Here is a 16,303-nt window from a genome sequence, read left to right on the forward strand (position 1 = left end):
ATGTTTTGTCTTTTCAAAATATCACCAAATATGTTTTCATATTTTTATTTTTTAATTTTAAAGTGTTTATTAAATATATTTTATATTTTACTTTTAAAAATCTTACAACAAATAGATATCACCAAATAAGTTTCTATTGAACACACCCTAAAACAACTCAAATCAAAAATTGAATGGCAATATAACAGTTCTTTCATTTTGGAATCAAAATCAAACCGTGAAGGGTCTGAAACATCAATTTGGTTGAATGTTCTAATGATTTTTTATACACCTCTTTTTTTACTCATGAAAAAACGTAGACAAAGAAAAATAAAAGAGAAAGTATACAATACACCTTCTAAAAAAGTATTTTCCTAGTATATTTTCTTGGTAAACGAATGGAAATTCCATGGCGTTCTATAAGCACAGGTCGCACACGGTCTCCTTGTTCACAACACGTCAGACCGCAACTAAAACACGAAACTACCACGTGCTTCATTAACTTTTAGCAGCCACGTCACCGCATCCGTTGTCGGTTTTTATGTGCCAGCGACACACCCAATCAGCCCCACATAGCGGTCGCCTTCTCATTTACACTATTTATTCGAACCGCGGGTTTCGTAATATACAAAACGAATCTAGAGAGAGAAAGAAAGAGGGACAAAGTCGGCTACACGCGAAACCGCTCATCGTCATCGATCTGTACGCTTCGTGCTTGTTTGGAGATCTTCTGTTGTTATGGTGAGTCCCTAATTTGATCTTTAACTTTATCAATAATATATATTTTGTTTTTCTTAGAAAATTTTCTCATTTTTGAAGTACACGGCACAGAAAAGTTTTATTTTTCTTCTCTGGATTTGGAGATTAATTTCTGTAGTTGAAGCTATTTTGATCTGAAATGTATATATATTTTTTATTTTTATCTATACGAACCTTGGAGAGGAAGGTATAGAAACCATAGTATATCTGCAGTCATTCCTTTTTTTTAGGGAAAAAATAAAAATTATGATGGACTCCTTTTTGAATGTTGTTTGTTTTAAGGTTGGAAAATAAAATATATTTTCCAACCTTAAATTTTTTTTCTTGGGTTTTGATAGGATTATTTATTTAGTTTAGTTCAACTGATTTTTTAAAAATTTTTGAGAATTAAATTGACGTAAAAGTTGGATTCCAGATACTTCTTTCTGTAAACTATGGATAACTGTGACAACACTGGATTTTTATTGCTTTGATCATCAAGGAGGGATATTATATTCATGTAACAACTTTAGACAGAAACCAAGTACGGATTTTGTTGTTGTAACCAATTTAAGAACCGGTTATGGTTACCACACCATTTCATCATTGAGGAAAATATACACCTGCATCTGGCTGCTACGCTACGAACAAATGTTACTAGCTGTAAGAATTGCCTAACCTGAAAATTTTATTGTTAGAGGAAATGGGAAAAATTGCCTGACCTCAAACTCAGAGCTGAAAAAGTTAGCTTTTGTAATCACAATATTAAACTTACCTCCCAAAAAAAAAATCATAATGTTGAACTTTGTTTCTTGATTCTTTAGTTTATTATTAGAGAATCTTGTAATTGCTCTTATACCATGTGCACCACTTTATTTTCTTGATCGAAATATCTTCACCAATTGTGCTTCATGGTCTTCTATTCACATTAGATGATACTTCTACTTTTCTTTTTCCTTGTTGCGTTTGTCATGACAATTAGAAATAACAAGTGTTCATATTTACAGCATTCTGTTTTGTTAAGAAGAAGATAACATGCCTGCTCATGATAGGGATTTTGTCATAGAGCTAGCTGTTTTTACCAGTATCTTTGTATTACATGTCAATATTTCCTTTTCATTTTATAAAGCAATGTTATTTTTAAGATTATATTTACATCTTCCTAACTAAATGTGTTGGTGAATCAGTTTTTTCAAGGACCAGGAAATAAGCTTATATAAGGCCATCAGTAATATTTATATATGGGAGATGAATTTTGAATAATGAGTTGTCTTCACTTAATATATAATTTTATCAATCATCATTTCAGGTTGGGACAACATGCTGTTTGAACTAATTTTTCGTTCTTTTATAGGGCACCACAATGTTGCAGGATAGTGTCTTGGCGCTTACAGATCATGAATTTGTATCTACTAGGGAAGTTTTGAATGCAATCAGGTTGATCAACGATGAAGGAGTTGAACAGAGTGATCCTCTCATTATTACTCAGGCGTCTTCACTAAGTATATTCTCTATTGCTCTACTTTGAATTATTATTATTATTATTATTATTTTTTTTGGTTGGGTGCCTTATATCCTTAACAATGTTATATACAGACTTGTTTGTCTTAAAAGAATAGTGAAAATGCTGCACCCCATGGGAGGTTTTCTTTTCCTATTTGTTTTTCATTTTTTTTAGAGCAGTGTATGGGTTGTCCAAACTTATGGTCCTAGATAAAGCAGAACGAAAAACTAGAACTTGTGCAGCCAACCTCAAATGGTCAGGTCAAAGGCTTTATAGCAGAGTGGTGGTGGTGTTAGTTGAGTTCTATATCTAGCAAACACTATTTAATCATTTGATAGTGTCTGAAAGTACCTTTTTTATTTTTATTTTTATTTTTCCTTTCTTCTCATTTTTCCTTTGTTGAGACCAAAAAAGACAAAGAAGGCAGAACAAAAAAGAGATTTTCTCATTGTGCTACTACCACTCTGTTGGGAAGCAAAAAGTTTCTTCTTAGAAGAGAATATTTTTACGTTCCAACAAACTAGCGACATCATTATGTTCATGCTCACTATTAACATAATGAACTAACACCATCACTACCATGAATCATCATCAGCACAACCACCACTCCAAGACATTCCTACTTACGGAACCATTATAGTGAGACGACACAGTAATTACTGGAAAAGATTTTAGTTGGCTACACCTAACATGTTGAGTTTGGAGTTCTAAAATTAGTGAATTTTTTATTACAATGTTAGTAGTTTGGAATATATAGGATCTTGATATGCAATCACCGGGAATACCTTGGATTAGGATCTTAGATTGTTTAACCTAATTCCAAGTTCCAACATGTGTGTGAGGTTGGTTGGAAAAGTTGGAAACTTAAATGTGGTAGCAATTTCTCTTCGCACTGCTCTTCTTGTTTGGTTCTGATTCTGTCTGTTCTTCTTCTCCTCTTATGGTTATTGTTTGTCAAAAGATCTCTTGATGTTGCTTGTTACATAATTGTGGAAGCCCGTGCTTTGTTATTTTTAAAATTTAGTCACTTTCGCCTTTTTCCTTACTCAATTTTCCTGTATATATTCTTCAGCTTTTGCCTTAATCGTGAAAATTTTTCAAGGTCTGGGGTCCATGAATTTCACAATTTTATATTTTGGTCAGATCTTTATTTATGAGTATTTGGTTGGTTGACCCTTTTTTTTCCAACCCCACTATATTGTAGTCTAACCCTTGCTCCCCAGTGCTTATATGTTTTCAGTTTTGTTCTATAATTTGAATATCGATTTTGTTTTGTGTAATGAATTTAATTGAGCAAAACTGTTTTGTTTGATTACAATTTTCTGTTACTATTTAATGTTTCATGCATGCTAAATTGGTTAGCAAGTAATATTATGAAATCAAGTAACCCTAGGGCTGGACAGTAGCACCACATAATTTCTATAAATTATAGGGTAAAGTGCATAAAACCCCCCTCAACTATTAACTAAAAGCACAAAACCCCCCTGAACTAAGTTATGCTCCCTGAACTATATAAAATGTGCAATTCAAGGACAAAGCAAAAAGTTGCCGGTGCAAGAGGTTATCGGAGATATTAAATTACCAGTTTACCCTTAATATAAGGAGCAGTTTCATTGCCTTAGTAGGTGTTGTCCATGACGTGTCCAATACAATCTCAGCACCCAATAACAGTGCAACACATCACTTTATCACAATCACCACCAAAAACTCCTCCATTTTAACGCTATATGTACATAAAACTCTCTTTAGGCTCGCTCTCTCTCTCTCTGTACACTCTTCTTCTCTGGCAGCCGACTTTGCGAACAAGCCCACGACCATCACCGGCGACAACTGCTGTTCTCCAGACCTGATTTGGCTAATCAAATCAAATTAATTACGAAATCAACCTCAATTAAATCATTGATAGAATGATGCTCTGGATTTTGCTATTGTGGTTGTTGATTGTCCTCTCCGACATTCCATGGGTATTGTTTCTGCATGAATCTTCGGATTCTGACGCCGCCATGATTGACCTGTCTACGGTTGGTGGGTTTGAAGATTTAGGGGGGGAAAAAGGGCTTTGATTGGAGAATTGAAGGTGATGATAGGTTGGTGTGGTCTGGGTTTATTTTCTTTGACGCGTTGGTGTTGTCTGGGTTTATTTTCTTTGATGGGTTACTTGCCCAGTTGCATCCTTTGGATATCACCAATTAGATTTCTACAAAAAAAAAAAAAAAACCACGAGAATGGAAGATTTTGGAGCAATTGTGAGAGACTGATGAGAGAATTGCTTGATTTTGATGGTTTTCTGTTGGACGAATCAACTCACCAACTTGGGTAGGACAAACCCTATAAGAGGCTGAAAAGCACAAAAATATAGGATTTTGGGGAGTAATATCAGAAACCCATTTTCTAATTCATTGATTATTTGGAGTCTTGGTGTGTAGATCTGGGAATGAGGTAGCTATTTATGTTGTTGAGTGATAGATATAGAAATTTATAATTTTTGTATGGCCATCGGAAAATGTAGTTTTGATTGGGATGCGCTTAGGGTTTGAGATGACTTCTTCTTCCATTGTTGTTCAAGGATTGGGCTCCTCTCCTTTAGCTCTATGGAAACCAGCAAATAAGGTTGAGAGAGGAAAATTGGAAGTAAGAGAGATGGAAAATATGCAACTTCGGAGAAATGTGTTTGAACGATGCCCAGGTAGAGAGGAGAGGACTGTGTTGAGTGTTTGAACAATGCCCAAGTAGAGAGAGGAGAGGACTGTGATACTGAAATAGATTACTGACGTGGTGATCATGAATGTTTTAAGGGCAAACATGTATTTTAAAATGAATGGGTTCATCACATGTCAACATACCGTTACTATATCATCGGAACAGTGACAATCGGGTTCTTTTTGCAAAAAACAAAATAGTTTAGGGGGTTAACTGTAAAAATAAAAGTTTAGGGGGGTTTCTTGAGAGAGAGAGTATAGTTAAGGGGAGTTTTATGCACTTTACCCTATATTATACTTCTCTAGCATCTAGCAGTGTTGGGGTATACACCTCTACCTTTGCAACCACTACATTTCTGCTTCTGCTGTCACCATCAATGCAATCACCGTAAACTACCATTGGCACTACATTGTTGCCATCACTATTTGTGCTACAGCTACTGCCGTGACAGTCAGCCACCACTATTGCTATGATGTCCAGCACTACTCTATGCCCTGTGTCCATTATATCCGCCATCAATATGATCATGCACGGATCTAAGTGGGGCCAAGTGGGGGGTCCGCTCCCACTGATTTTATTTTTTCTATTTATTTCCCATACATTTTGTTTTGTTAAAATTTGGAAATGCCCCCACTAAATTTTTGCTAAAACCCTACTATATATAGCTGCCCCCACTAGATTTTTGGGCCCTAGTCCACTTCCTCTCATTCTCTCTCTCTCGCTCGCGCACTCACACTTGTGAAGATCAATCAATACTTTGAAGAACTCTTAGCTTTTTAACTGTCATCATCTTTGCTTTCATCTCTCAAGTATTCTCTTTGTGTGTGTGTGTGTGTGTGTGTGTGTGTATTTATGTATATATGATAAAGATGATAATAATGAAATCCATTTCATTGCTTAATATGGTTCAAAGTTTTGCAATCAAATTGCATTTATATCTAAGAATGGGCATTGGGATTGTTGGTTCCATTGTTGAAAAAATAAAGATGATTACATGGCTTGTCCAGATTTTTTAATGACTTGGCTTTAGTTTGAAGATCCTTCCACGTGGTGTGGTTCACCTACTAGAAGTGCTAAAGGTTTGCAGATTTTTCTTTTTAAGTAGGTTGGATATAAAAAGTTGAATTTCTCAACCAGATGATGATACTGTGTTATACATTATATCGTTGGCTCATCCTATATGAGTTTGGAACTACTAGAAGGACAAGTGACAATGTTGGTTTTCAAAATGTTTTTTTATTTGGAGTTTTGTAGAAAAGATGAACAATCTTGAAAACAACTTCAATTTTTTAGTATAATACCCTCATGGATGAGATGGAAGTGTAGATTAGCGGAAGGTATGGGAGTAAGCAAATTGTACTTATCAAAAAAAAGTATGGGAGTAAGCAATCTAGAAATTCTTCTAGAACCCATTTTCTGAAAAGAGTTATGTAGGGGCTAGTATGTGATAAAAGCCCAGGTACAAATAGCTTTGCTTAAGCTTTTTATGTGTGTCCAGTCACATATCTGCATAAGTAACATGGGATGTTATCAGAAAGAATAGTTGTGCTTGTGCACAACCAGGTATGAGGTGGGATTTCGTTAAGGTATATTACATTAGTTGTTTTTTTTTTTTTTTTTTTGACAAGTTACATTAGTTGGTTTTAAGGTCTTTAATCAATTTTTTTTTTAGCAAGTGAAGTTTCTTTTAATCAAGTTACAATTGAAAGAAGTGGTAATGGCAGTTTCATCTCCCTGAAACCAGAAAGGCGAGGAACCCTTGATATTTATTATTTGTGTGTGATAAACTCAATTAGAGAAGTACACTCAGCCTGATCCTTCTGTAGGAAGCCAAATTTCAGAGGATTTACTTATGGGTAGTTGTGCATTGATGTGACACAAGTAGACATTTAGTGGGTTATCTAAATGTATATAGAGAAAGCTTATAAGGATCATCATGATCGTCCTTGCTTTATCCCATATGGATGGGGTTGGGCACTTGAATTCTCTTTTTCCATTCTTTCCTATTGTATACCATGTCTTACCCTAGATTTAATTTTTAAAATCGTTTTTAATTACTTCCTTCCATGTAAGTTTTGGTCGGCCTCTGTCGCTTACCTTCTAGGCAAACGACACTTCCTCTTCTGACTGGTGGTGCATCATTAGGTCTACCATAAATGTGACCGTACTACCTGGGTCTACTTTCTCTAATTTTATACGCCTATACCAGGTGTTCCCCTCACACGTTCATTATTAATATTATATTTTATAGTTATTGCTATCATCCAACGTAGCATCCTTATTAGAAAGCTTATAAGGATGTGAACTGGAATTTCCTTTTACTTGTCGGGGCCAAAGGATTTTGGTTATTGTTCCTTGGTGTACCTTAGACTTGATACTATGGATAAACGTAATGGTAGCCAAATGTGAGATTGGCAGTGGAAATGGGCCTATACCAGGTGTTCCCCTCACACATTCATTATTAATATTATATTTTATAGTTATTGCTATCATCCAACGTAGCATCCTTATTAGAAAGCCTATAAGGACGTGAACTGGAATTTCCTATTACTTGGCAGTGGAAATGGGCTCACAATTATGCTTCAGGATGACTCTTGATGGTTTGATTCCTCTCTAGTTAGCATGCTCAAATTTTTGCAGCATCCTTGGGTTTGCTGTTATTATGTAGTATTTGGGCATTGGGTTCTTTTTGATAGTTTACAAATGGGTGAGCTTGAGAAGCACAGGAAAGTGCAGACAATCAATGGCTTTATAGTCAACGTTGAAAGTTTCTTTTAGGCACTGCATTGTCTATTTTGAAAAGGAAGGATTAAACAATTTTTGAGTATGGTTGTGGACTTAGCCCAGAGAGACTGCATGTTCGGGGATATGGTTCAGAGCCACAAATTGCTTCAATTAGTTTACAAATGGGTGAGCTTGAGAAGCACAGGAAAGTGCAGGCAATCAATGGCTTTATAGTCAACATTGAAGGTTTCTTTTAGGCACTACATTGTCTATTTTGAAAAGGAAGGATTAAACAATTTTTGAATATGGTTGTGGACATAGCCCAGAGAGACTGCATGTTTGGGGATATGGTTCAGAGCCACAAATTGCTTCAATTTGTTAAATTTACTTGCCATGTTTGGTGTTTTGCAACTCTAAAGCAGCACTTTTTTGCTGTGGAAAACCAAAAGAACCAGCTGAAACTCAAATTTGGTGTTTTTTAATTTATGGAAGGAGTATATGGAAGAAAAGAGCTTTAGATACTGCATCCCAGACACCATGTTTTAACACTTTTTAACAGGCAACACTTTCATTGGGTCTTGATTAAAAGGCAACACTTCTGTTGGGTCTTGATTAAAAGGCGCTTTGTTAGAAATTACAGCAATGCCTAACATACACTTACTTTTGTAGCAGTTTGGTGGTCATCATACCACAATTGGTACAAAACAAAACAAAACAAAAAAAAATCGATGTTTTAGATGCAGAATTTTCTTATATACATTTGCATGCTTATGATTTATGTGACCTGCAGATGCAACATTTCTTTCACCCCTTGCTTACCTTCCTCCTCCATTCTCTAGTTTTCATCTTGTCCTGATTATATATTATTGGATATTTGGTTATTCATTGGAAATCAGCATGTTAGTTTCTTAATAGTCCTTGCATGACTATCAAAATGCCATCAACAGCTGAGAAGAAGAGAAAGAATTACTCCCTAGAAATTTGCAGTTAATGAATGTACTTCAATCCATATCATCTATTTATGTGTCTTTTATTTTGATTGACTAATGTTAGGTCAGCTGCCCCTGGATTCATCTTCTGTGGATATTGTCGTATCTATCTGTAGATCATCTGAGTTTCCCAGTGTTCAGTTGCTAGAGGAAATCTCAAGATTGTTGAAGCCTGGGGGTACAATCCTACTTCAGCAGACTTCTCTAGCTACAGATCAGTCAGCTACAGGGAAAGCGGTAATGCAACTGTTACACAAAATGCAATGATTACACAAATTTTAATTTTTTGGTGAAATATCAACTTGTGATAATATTGGGGTCTTTTGCAGGCAACATCTTCTCTTCAGCGCAGGTTACTAGTGGCTGGGTTCTTAGATGTTCAGGATGTTCAAACGAAACCAGTTGTACCATCTAAAGTTCAGTCTTTGGGGGTGAGTGGTGTTTCTTTTTACTACCAGCACAACCCAGCCCCCACTCCTTTTCTTTGTGGAAGAAATAATGGGTAGAAGGGACATAGGGCTGAGTGGGGGCATCTTTTCCAACCAATTTATTTATTTATATTAGATATGTAGATTTTGCTAAAATTTTATTAATGCCCCCACCGAATTTTTGGTAAAGCTCCCCTATATATACTTGGCCTCCACAGGAATCGTCTCTCAGTCAGGGATGGAGCCACAATGCCCATGCTCAATTTTTTTACTTTATTTTACTTGATTAAAAAGTTTCTAAAAAAGCTATTAAGTTACCCTTGAAAATTATTAAAATCTCTTCCATACTTTGGATAAGTTACGATTTAGTGACTGGGAAGTGATATTTACATTACACTGTTGTACTCTTTATTTTACTTTTTTGTAAAAAATAAAAAATAAATAATTATCTTTCAAAAGCACACTCAACAATTTTATATTTTTATTTATTATTATTATTTTTTTAAAAAAACAACACACCCTACAAGCCAATTGTGACATTTTCATTTCAAGTGAATTGCGGAAGTATAGAGTTGCGAATATTAATTTTTTTTAGTGATCAATTTAAAAATAATTGTTTTGTTGGTAATGTAATGTTTGAGATGAAGTTATTGGTTACTTATTTTACAGTGATAACGACCATGATAATTTTTCCTTAATCTTTAGCATGATTGTTGTATTTGGATTTCCAGTATATTAAAAGTCTAGGTCCATTTTAGTTTTATAATTATTTAAAACGTTACTCATGACCCAAATCTAATATTGATCTGAAAAAAAATAGCAAAATTTAATGTCCTTTCTCACATAAGCTAGTGAGGTAGTATGTCCATGACCAAACAATATGATCCTTTCAACTAATCATATGTCACCACCTCAAAATAAATTTCTAGCTCCGCCACCGATCACTAGTCTGGTGAGAGTTAAAAAAGCAAGAACCAGAATTATGTATAAATTTGTACTTCATGTTATACATGGTTTGGATCATTATGTCCATGTTTTTTCTATTGTAAAGTGGTTTTAGCAATGAGAATGTATTGATGATTATGTATTTCTGGTTTTAACTTTGTTCACTCCGCAAATGGAATTTATAGTCTGTGAGTACTGGTAAAACCAATCATATAGTGTTTATAGTCTGTGAGTACTGGTAAAACCAATCATATAGTGTTTGTTCCTCTCTGCCATCTTTAGAAATAATGACGATGTTTCATTTCTTCAGATAAAATGATCTCACAAATGGCATGTTGAATTTGTTTTCCCTTTTTCTCAACAGATTAAAGCCAATAAGGCTTCTTGGAAGATTGGTTCATCCTTCTCTATCAAGAAGAAGGCCACAAAAATTTTACCCAAATTAGACATTGACAATGAAATGGATCTGATTGACGAGGATAGCCTCTTGACCGAGGAGGATCTGAAGAAACCCCAAATGCCACTGGGTATGTCAGGTTTTGGTTTTAATATTTGTGATTTTTTTTTTGGGTACTTTTTGGACATATATGTGAAACTTATACAGCATGATATTTTTTGACTGTTTTCTTCACAGTTGGTGATTGTGAAGTTGGAAGCACAAGGAAAGCTTGCAAAAATTGCACTTGTGGAAGGGCCGAGGCAGAGGAGAAAGTGCAGAAGCTGGAACTGAGTATGGACCAGCTAGACAATCCTCAATCAGCATGCGGCAGTGTATGTTCTACTATATGCATACATATTGATTGATTTTATTTATTTATTTATTGGTTGCCTCTCTGGAGTGAATTAGGATTAGTGTACGTTGTTTTTTGTTATATGAGGTTGCATAGCCTGAGATTTAAGTACCGCAATGGAGTGATAAAAATCCCTGTTAAAGCATTATGCATATAGTCTCTCACTTAGGTGATACCTGCGCAAAGGAGCAATACAATTCTCTCTATAGTCTCTCATATAGTCTCTGTACAAGCAAGACTGCCTAAAAATGTCAGAATTACCATGCAAGTTCGGCTCCTGCATTTTTTTTGTGGGCCATCTATTGGGTTAATTTTTTTTTTATTTCTTCCCTTTTTTCTGAAAGTTTTGATTGTACATGCAGTGTGGACTTGGCGATGCTTTTCGATGCAGTACATGTCCTTACAAGGGTCTGCCACCATTCAAACTGGGAGAGAAGGTGCATTATAAGAATTTTGTTTTTCTTTTCTGTCAATAATTTTGAATTTTGTATCAGACCAGTAACGAATTTTGAACGAATTATGACATCAGAATTTTTTGTTTCTTCACAGGTTACTATATCTGGGAATTTTCTCACAGCTGACATTTAGACGGTAAAAAAAGTGAAACTGGATATATCATTGTGGTTGTTTTAATGATGTTGGGTGTAGTTTAGGTTGAAACGATGACAAGGTCATCAAATGGTGTGGTGCCTGTTGTCTACATGTTTGTTGATGATGTCCGAGGATGGCGAGACTAACAAATTTTGTTTAGATTTTTTTGTTTTAAACTTTTGACTATAGTTTGTATTGTACTATTGATGACCATAAGCAAATATATGTTAAAAACTTGCACTTGTTGAAGTTATGTTATCAAAAGTGATTTTAAAAATTAAACAAGAAAAAGAAAATGGCTTGTGGAAAAGCAAAAGCTTCACGGTGGGCTTTGAAGAGCAGTGTTATAATTGAGTAACTGGATGTATGTCCTCGTTGGCTCTGTGAAGCTTTTGTTTGTGATTTGGGTTTTTTTTTTTTTTTTGGTTTTGTAGTGTTTGTATTATCATGATTAAGAGAGAGACGTATATATTTATATGTAATATTTATATATGTTATACCGTGTCAATATACTGTGTTGTATCACTCAGTAGTCATTCCCAAACTCGATGATTCTATTTACATGAATGCATAGTTAAATCAAATTTCTTGACTAATTAGGATTCTCCTACAATTGTAATCGATTAAAAGTAAACCACCCCTTTTATTAGTAATTCTTCAAAATTCTATCTCATTCCCTTTCTCTCTAACTTAAATCTCTCAGTTTCTACAGAGCTTTCACGGCTCTCTCTCCCTCTAGTTTCCAATCCATCACTAGTTCGTGTGATCCCCAATCTCAATTGTGAAAGAACATAATAAAAAACAAGAGTTTACTCGAACCAAATTCTAGCCGCAAAGACTAAAAGGAATATATATATATATATACCCTTATCTATTTTCTGAACTACCAATATTCTTACACTGTTTTAAAACTTTTGCAGACTTTTAAATGCAATGTTCACAGAAACACGGCCTCCCCGCAGACACTCAGAAAAAATAAAATAATAATAATAATAATAATAATCAAACGTTCACACAAGTGCACCAACGTAAACCCTTTGAAGCAAGTTCACACACACGTGTGTGTACATATACATAGCCACTTCTCACAATGATTCTTTGGTCGTGTCCAAACTTATTGTCGCGTTCTCGCCATGTGGCTGGAATTAATATTTTCAATCAAAGATCATACCCAATGTTCACTGGTTGAAAACTTTGATAAGAGTTTATGAAAATAATTCTTAGTCGTCACAAGCTTTGATCAAAGTTTATGAACAAAATTCTCAGCCCTCACAATCTTTGATTTGTGAACAGAATTCTCAATCCTCACAAGCTTTTATTACTGTGGATGCCATAAAAAAGATGTAAAGTGAGAAAAAAACGTGAGATAGAGAAGATGAGGCCAATTATGGCAATAATAATAATAATAAAAATAAGAACATGACATTGTGTTTAGGGACTTTTTGTAATTTTAATACATGAAAAAAAAAAGTGCCTCCCGAACCGGTTCAAGTGCCCCAAAACCAATTGACTTGGGCAGATTCTAGTTTTGGATCCCCAACTGCGAGCAATCGTAAGTTCTTCATTTCCAAGTTTAAGAAGCTTATGGACGTGATGTTTGAGGGTGGTCTAGACCCTATGGTTGCAGATGATTGGTTCGACCAGGTCGAGAAGCACTTACGGACTATAGGTGTGCCCAATGATCGCTTGAAGATCACTTTGGCTACCTATAATTTTACTAATGATGCAGAGTTATGGTGGAATTTGGTTACTAGTACACATGACATTGAGACCATAGACTGAAATACTTATAAGAATATGTTCTATAATATGTATTTCCTAATGACCAAGAGAAGGGAGCTACAAAGGAAGTTTGATCACCTTATACAGGGCAACATGATGGTGACGGAGTACGAGAATAAGTTCACCTCTTTCTCTCGCTTTGCCACCAGTGAGATATGAGGCGGAAAGGACTCACAAGTTCATTTATGGTCTTCATTACAATATAAGGCCAGCAGTGACAGCTCATAATATCAAGGTGTATGCGGAGGCAGTGGAGAGAGCCTTAGTGGTAGAAGTAGAGGCTAAAGACCGAAATGAGACAAAGAATTCACGGAAGTAGAAAAGAAATGCTGAGTCATTGTGATACTCCCTAATTTCGGAACACGGGTTGATCAAGTCCACGCACAAAATTAAGGGATATCAAAACAATTAAAGTATTTCAAACAAGCATAGAATACAAAGATGAATAATAAAGAATAAATAAACCGCTGAAGAAAACTAATAAATAAATATTTTATTAATTAATAATTCTCCAACAATTACAACTCGGGATTCCCGTAATTCAAGAACCCCTTAAAATATTATCCAATAATCCAATACTAGTTAATAGTACACAAGCTGAATAGATGAATGACAGTCTCCCAACTGCGGATCCTTAACCTCAAGACTGGAACTTCTAATAAACTGAAAAATAAATCGTGGGTTAAACCCTACGAGCAAGTTCTCTCTACCAGATTTCTGAAAACCAATAAGTAGATAATCTCTGATCAAAACCAACCCTAATAGAGTTTTAAGTTTAATTAACAATGATACACATATGTCTAAATAATTATATACAGTATAACCTTCACATCCATTAATAGTTTCACTAATTTTCAGAACCATTAAACCATGATTGAACATGTTGAAGATGGATTCTGCGCAACCCGGATTTGATCTGACTTCCTGAATAAAGAGAAGAAAAAGTGATCCTACAAACACCGGTGTGTTACCGGTGGAGTAGGCTCTGACGAACAAGTCAGTGTGAATGATAATCTCTCTGGAGAAATCGAGATATTGAGTTAGGGTTTTTTGCCTACCTCCAAACGTCGATTAGCCCTCCCTATTTATAGGACTTGGGTCAGGATGTTACGTAGCGTCCACGTCGTCCTTAATCCTTATCATAATCTGTTGGCCTAATCCTTATCGTATTCTGCAATTCTTATCGTAATCTGTAACCCTTATCTTAGTCGTAGTCCTTATCTTAGTCTGTAGAGCTTATCTCAATCTTATGAGATAGCGCGTTACTTTAACGATCTTCCCCTATCCACGGGTAATTAAATTATAATCATCAGTTGCCCCCCGTTTCGGAGGATTGCTTGTCAAACCACCGGAACGTTAATTCCCAAATATGACATAATAACAAATAGCTGGAATTGTAGAACCGTTCACCCTGTATTTCTACAATAAGTTGGTTTGATTATGAAATAGTAGAGCCTTATCCATTAACTTGACTTAAATTTTTTTTGTTTTCCTATATTTTTTTTTTGTAGGACCGTAGTTGCCTTTGAAATATTTGTCGTAGTGCCTCATTGGCAGGACCGTAGTGCCACATTGACAGTTTGTATATATGGCAGGCTGCCATGCTGGCAGCCTACCTTTTGGCACATAGGTAACTCATGCAGGGCTGCCAGTGTGGTTGTCCTATTCGAACTCCGAATCCTATTCTACCTTGTAAAAGTAAAATAGCCCGCTGAGAGCTGCTTGTCCCTCACGAAACAGATTTCTATTAGAATTCCACCAGAAATACTTTCCTTATCTGTTTACGTTCTTCTGCTATAAACCGAGATGGTTCAAGTAAAATTCATTCAAATTACTTCCATCATCCAGAAAGCCAGGTAGTGCCAGTCGTAGTGATGTGGTAAGTTCCATGCCCTCGTTTTCTTCCTGCTTCTATTTAATTCGTTATTGCTTTTTCCTCCAACTCAGTATACCAAGACCAAAGTTAGAAAATTTTATAGGTCACTGTGAAGCTAGGCTCTTGCATACAGTAGCGTGTGTTACTGCCAGCATGTTTTATCCAGAATCTAACACTATGTCAGACGAGGAACACCGCCAGTCTGATTTGGCTCCGTCAGAGACACATCTGGTACAGGATATAGCAGGCTCCCTTACCTCACAGGATCTGGATTGGATCAGGCAAACTTATTCAATTCCAGACAGTGTTGCTCTCAGACTTCCTTCACTTGATGATAGAGCGTCCTCCTTTTACCCAACTGAGATTTGTTTCTATGAGTCTGCTTTCATTGCCGGATTGCGTTTTCCAATCCCTCTTTTTATTAGGGAACTGTTGTGTCACCTTAATCTTGCTCCGACTCAACTCTCCCCGAATGCCTGGAAAACAATGATGGGTTGTTTAGTTCTGTGGCGAGCTTGTTGTAATACCTCGCTCACTATCCAAGAGTTTCTTCATTGCTACATTCCCAAAAGGGGTGACTGGCTGTACTTCTCCCCACGGGACAGAATTCTTATCTCTGGAATTCCCCTTAAGCACAAACCATGGAAAAACAGTTTCTTTTTCGTTTCTGGTGATGACTGGGAGTTCTTTCCGGAAGAAAGTGCTTTCCTACGAATAGGGACTTCCATTCCTCGTGCGTGGTGTAATCAGAATTCCACCGGTGAGTTGTCCATAATGATACCCTCTTATGTTTTAAAACTCAAAGTAAATTTTGTTTGAGTTATTAACAGAGTTGTTGTTTTTTCAGACGTGAAAGAGATTGCCGTTTCATCTGATGATATCCAGCGAATAAAGGAAGCCTTTAACTACCCAGTGAGGGACTGGTCTTCACTCATGACACCTCAGACTTTGTTTACCCATGGGATTAGTCCTCAGCCAGTTGGCAAGTCCTCTGTAACTATATCCCGAAAACTTAATAAGAGGCTTCTAGCTCAGTTCAAAGAAGGCTCAAGTGACTTCCTACCTACTTTCCCCGCCAAGAGGAAAAAAAAAGAAGCCTACTATTACAGCACAAAGGGTCTTACCTGTTTCAGTTGTTTCTCCACACGAATTAGACTCGCAATTCCCTCATCAGCTTGTGGATGGGACTATGCCACTCCTTACTGAAGCAGCGGTACTCCCCTCAGATCCCTACTCTTCAGCAGCATCTGTTCTAG

At 36.0% G+C, this 16,303-nt stretch overlaps 1 protein-coding gene across 1 annotated transcript; it reads left to right on the forward strand.

Annotated features, from left to right (window-relative positions):
• Positions 1 to 573: 573 nt before the first annotated feature.
• Positions 574 to 11,638, forward strand: LOC132282936 (anamorsin homolog). The gene is made up of 8 exons (XM_059784779.1): positions 574 to 720; positions 2,072 to 2,219; positions 8,699 to 8,871; positions 8,964 to 9,065; positions 10,372 to 10,534; positions 10,642 to 10,778; positions 11,161 to 11,235; positions 11,348 to 11,638. The coding sequence occupies exons 1-8, from the start codon at positions 718 to 720 to the stop codon at positions 11,384 to 11,386; spliced, it is 840 nt and encodes a 279-aa protein (XP_059640762.1). The 5' UTR covers positions 574 to 717; the 3' UTR covers positions 11,387 to 11,638.
• The last annotated feature ends 4,665 nt before the right edge of the window (positions 11,639 to 16,303 follow it).

This window comes from Cornus florida, unplaced genomic scaffold (assembly GCF_030987335.1).
Source record: "Cornus florida cultivar Cherokee Brave unplaced genomic scaffold, ASM3098733v1 CherokeeBrave_3.0.0_Hap2_Chr11, whole genome shotgun sequence".
In the NCBI taxonomy this organism is placed as follows: domain Eukaryota; kingdom Viridiplantae; phylum Streptophyta; class Magnoliopsida; order Cornales; family Cornaceae; genus Cornus; species Cornus florida.

Bases quoted from the DNA above. Each gene is read 5' to 3' on its own strand.
- LOC132282936 (XM_059784779.1), top strand. The intron at 8,872-8,963 runs GTAATGCAACTG...GGTCTTTTGCAG, and splicing joins AGTCAGCTACAGGGAAAGCG to GCAACATCTTCTCTTCAGCG. The intron at 10,535-10,641 runs GTATGTCAGGTT...TTTTCTTCACAG, and splicing joins GAAACCCCAAATGCCACTGG to TTGGTGATTGTGAAGTTGGA.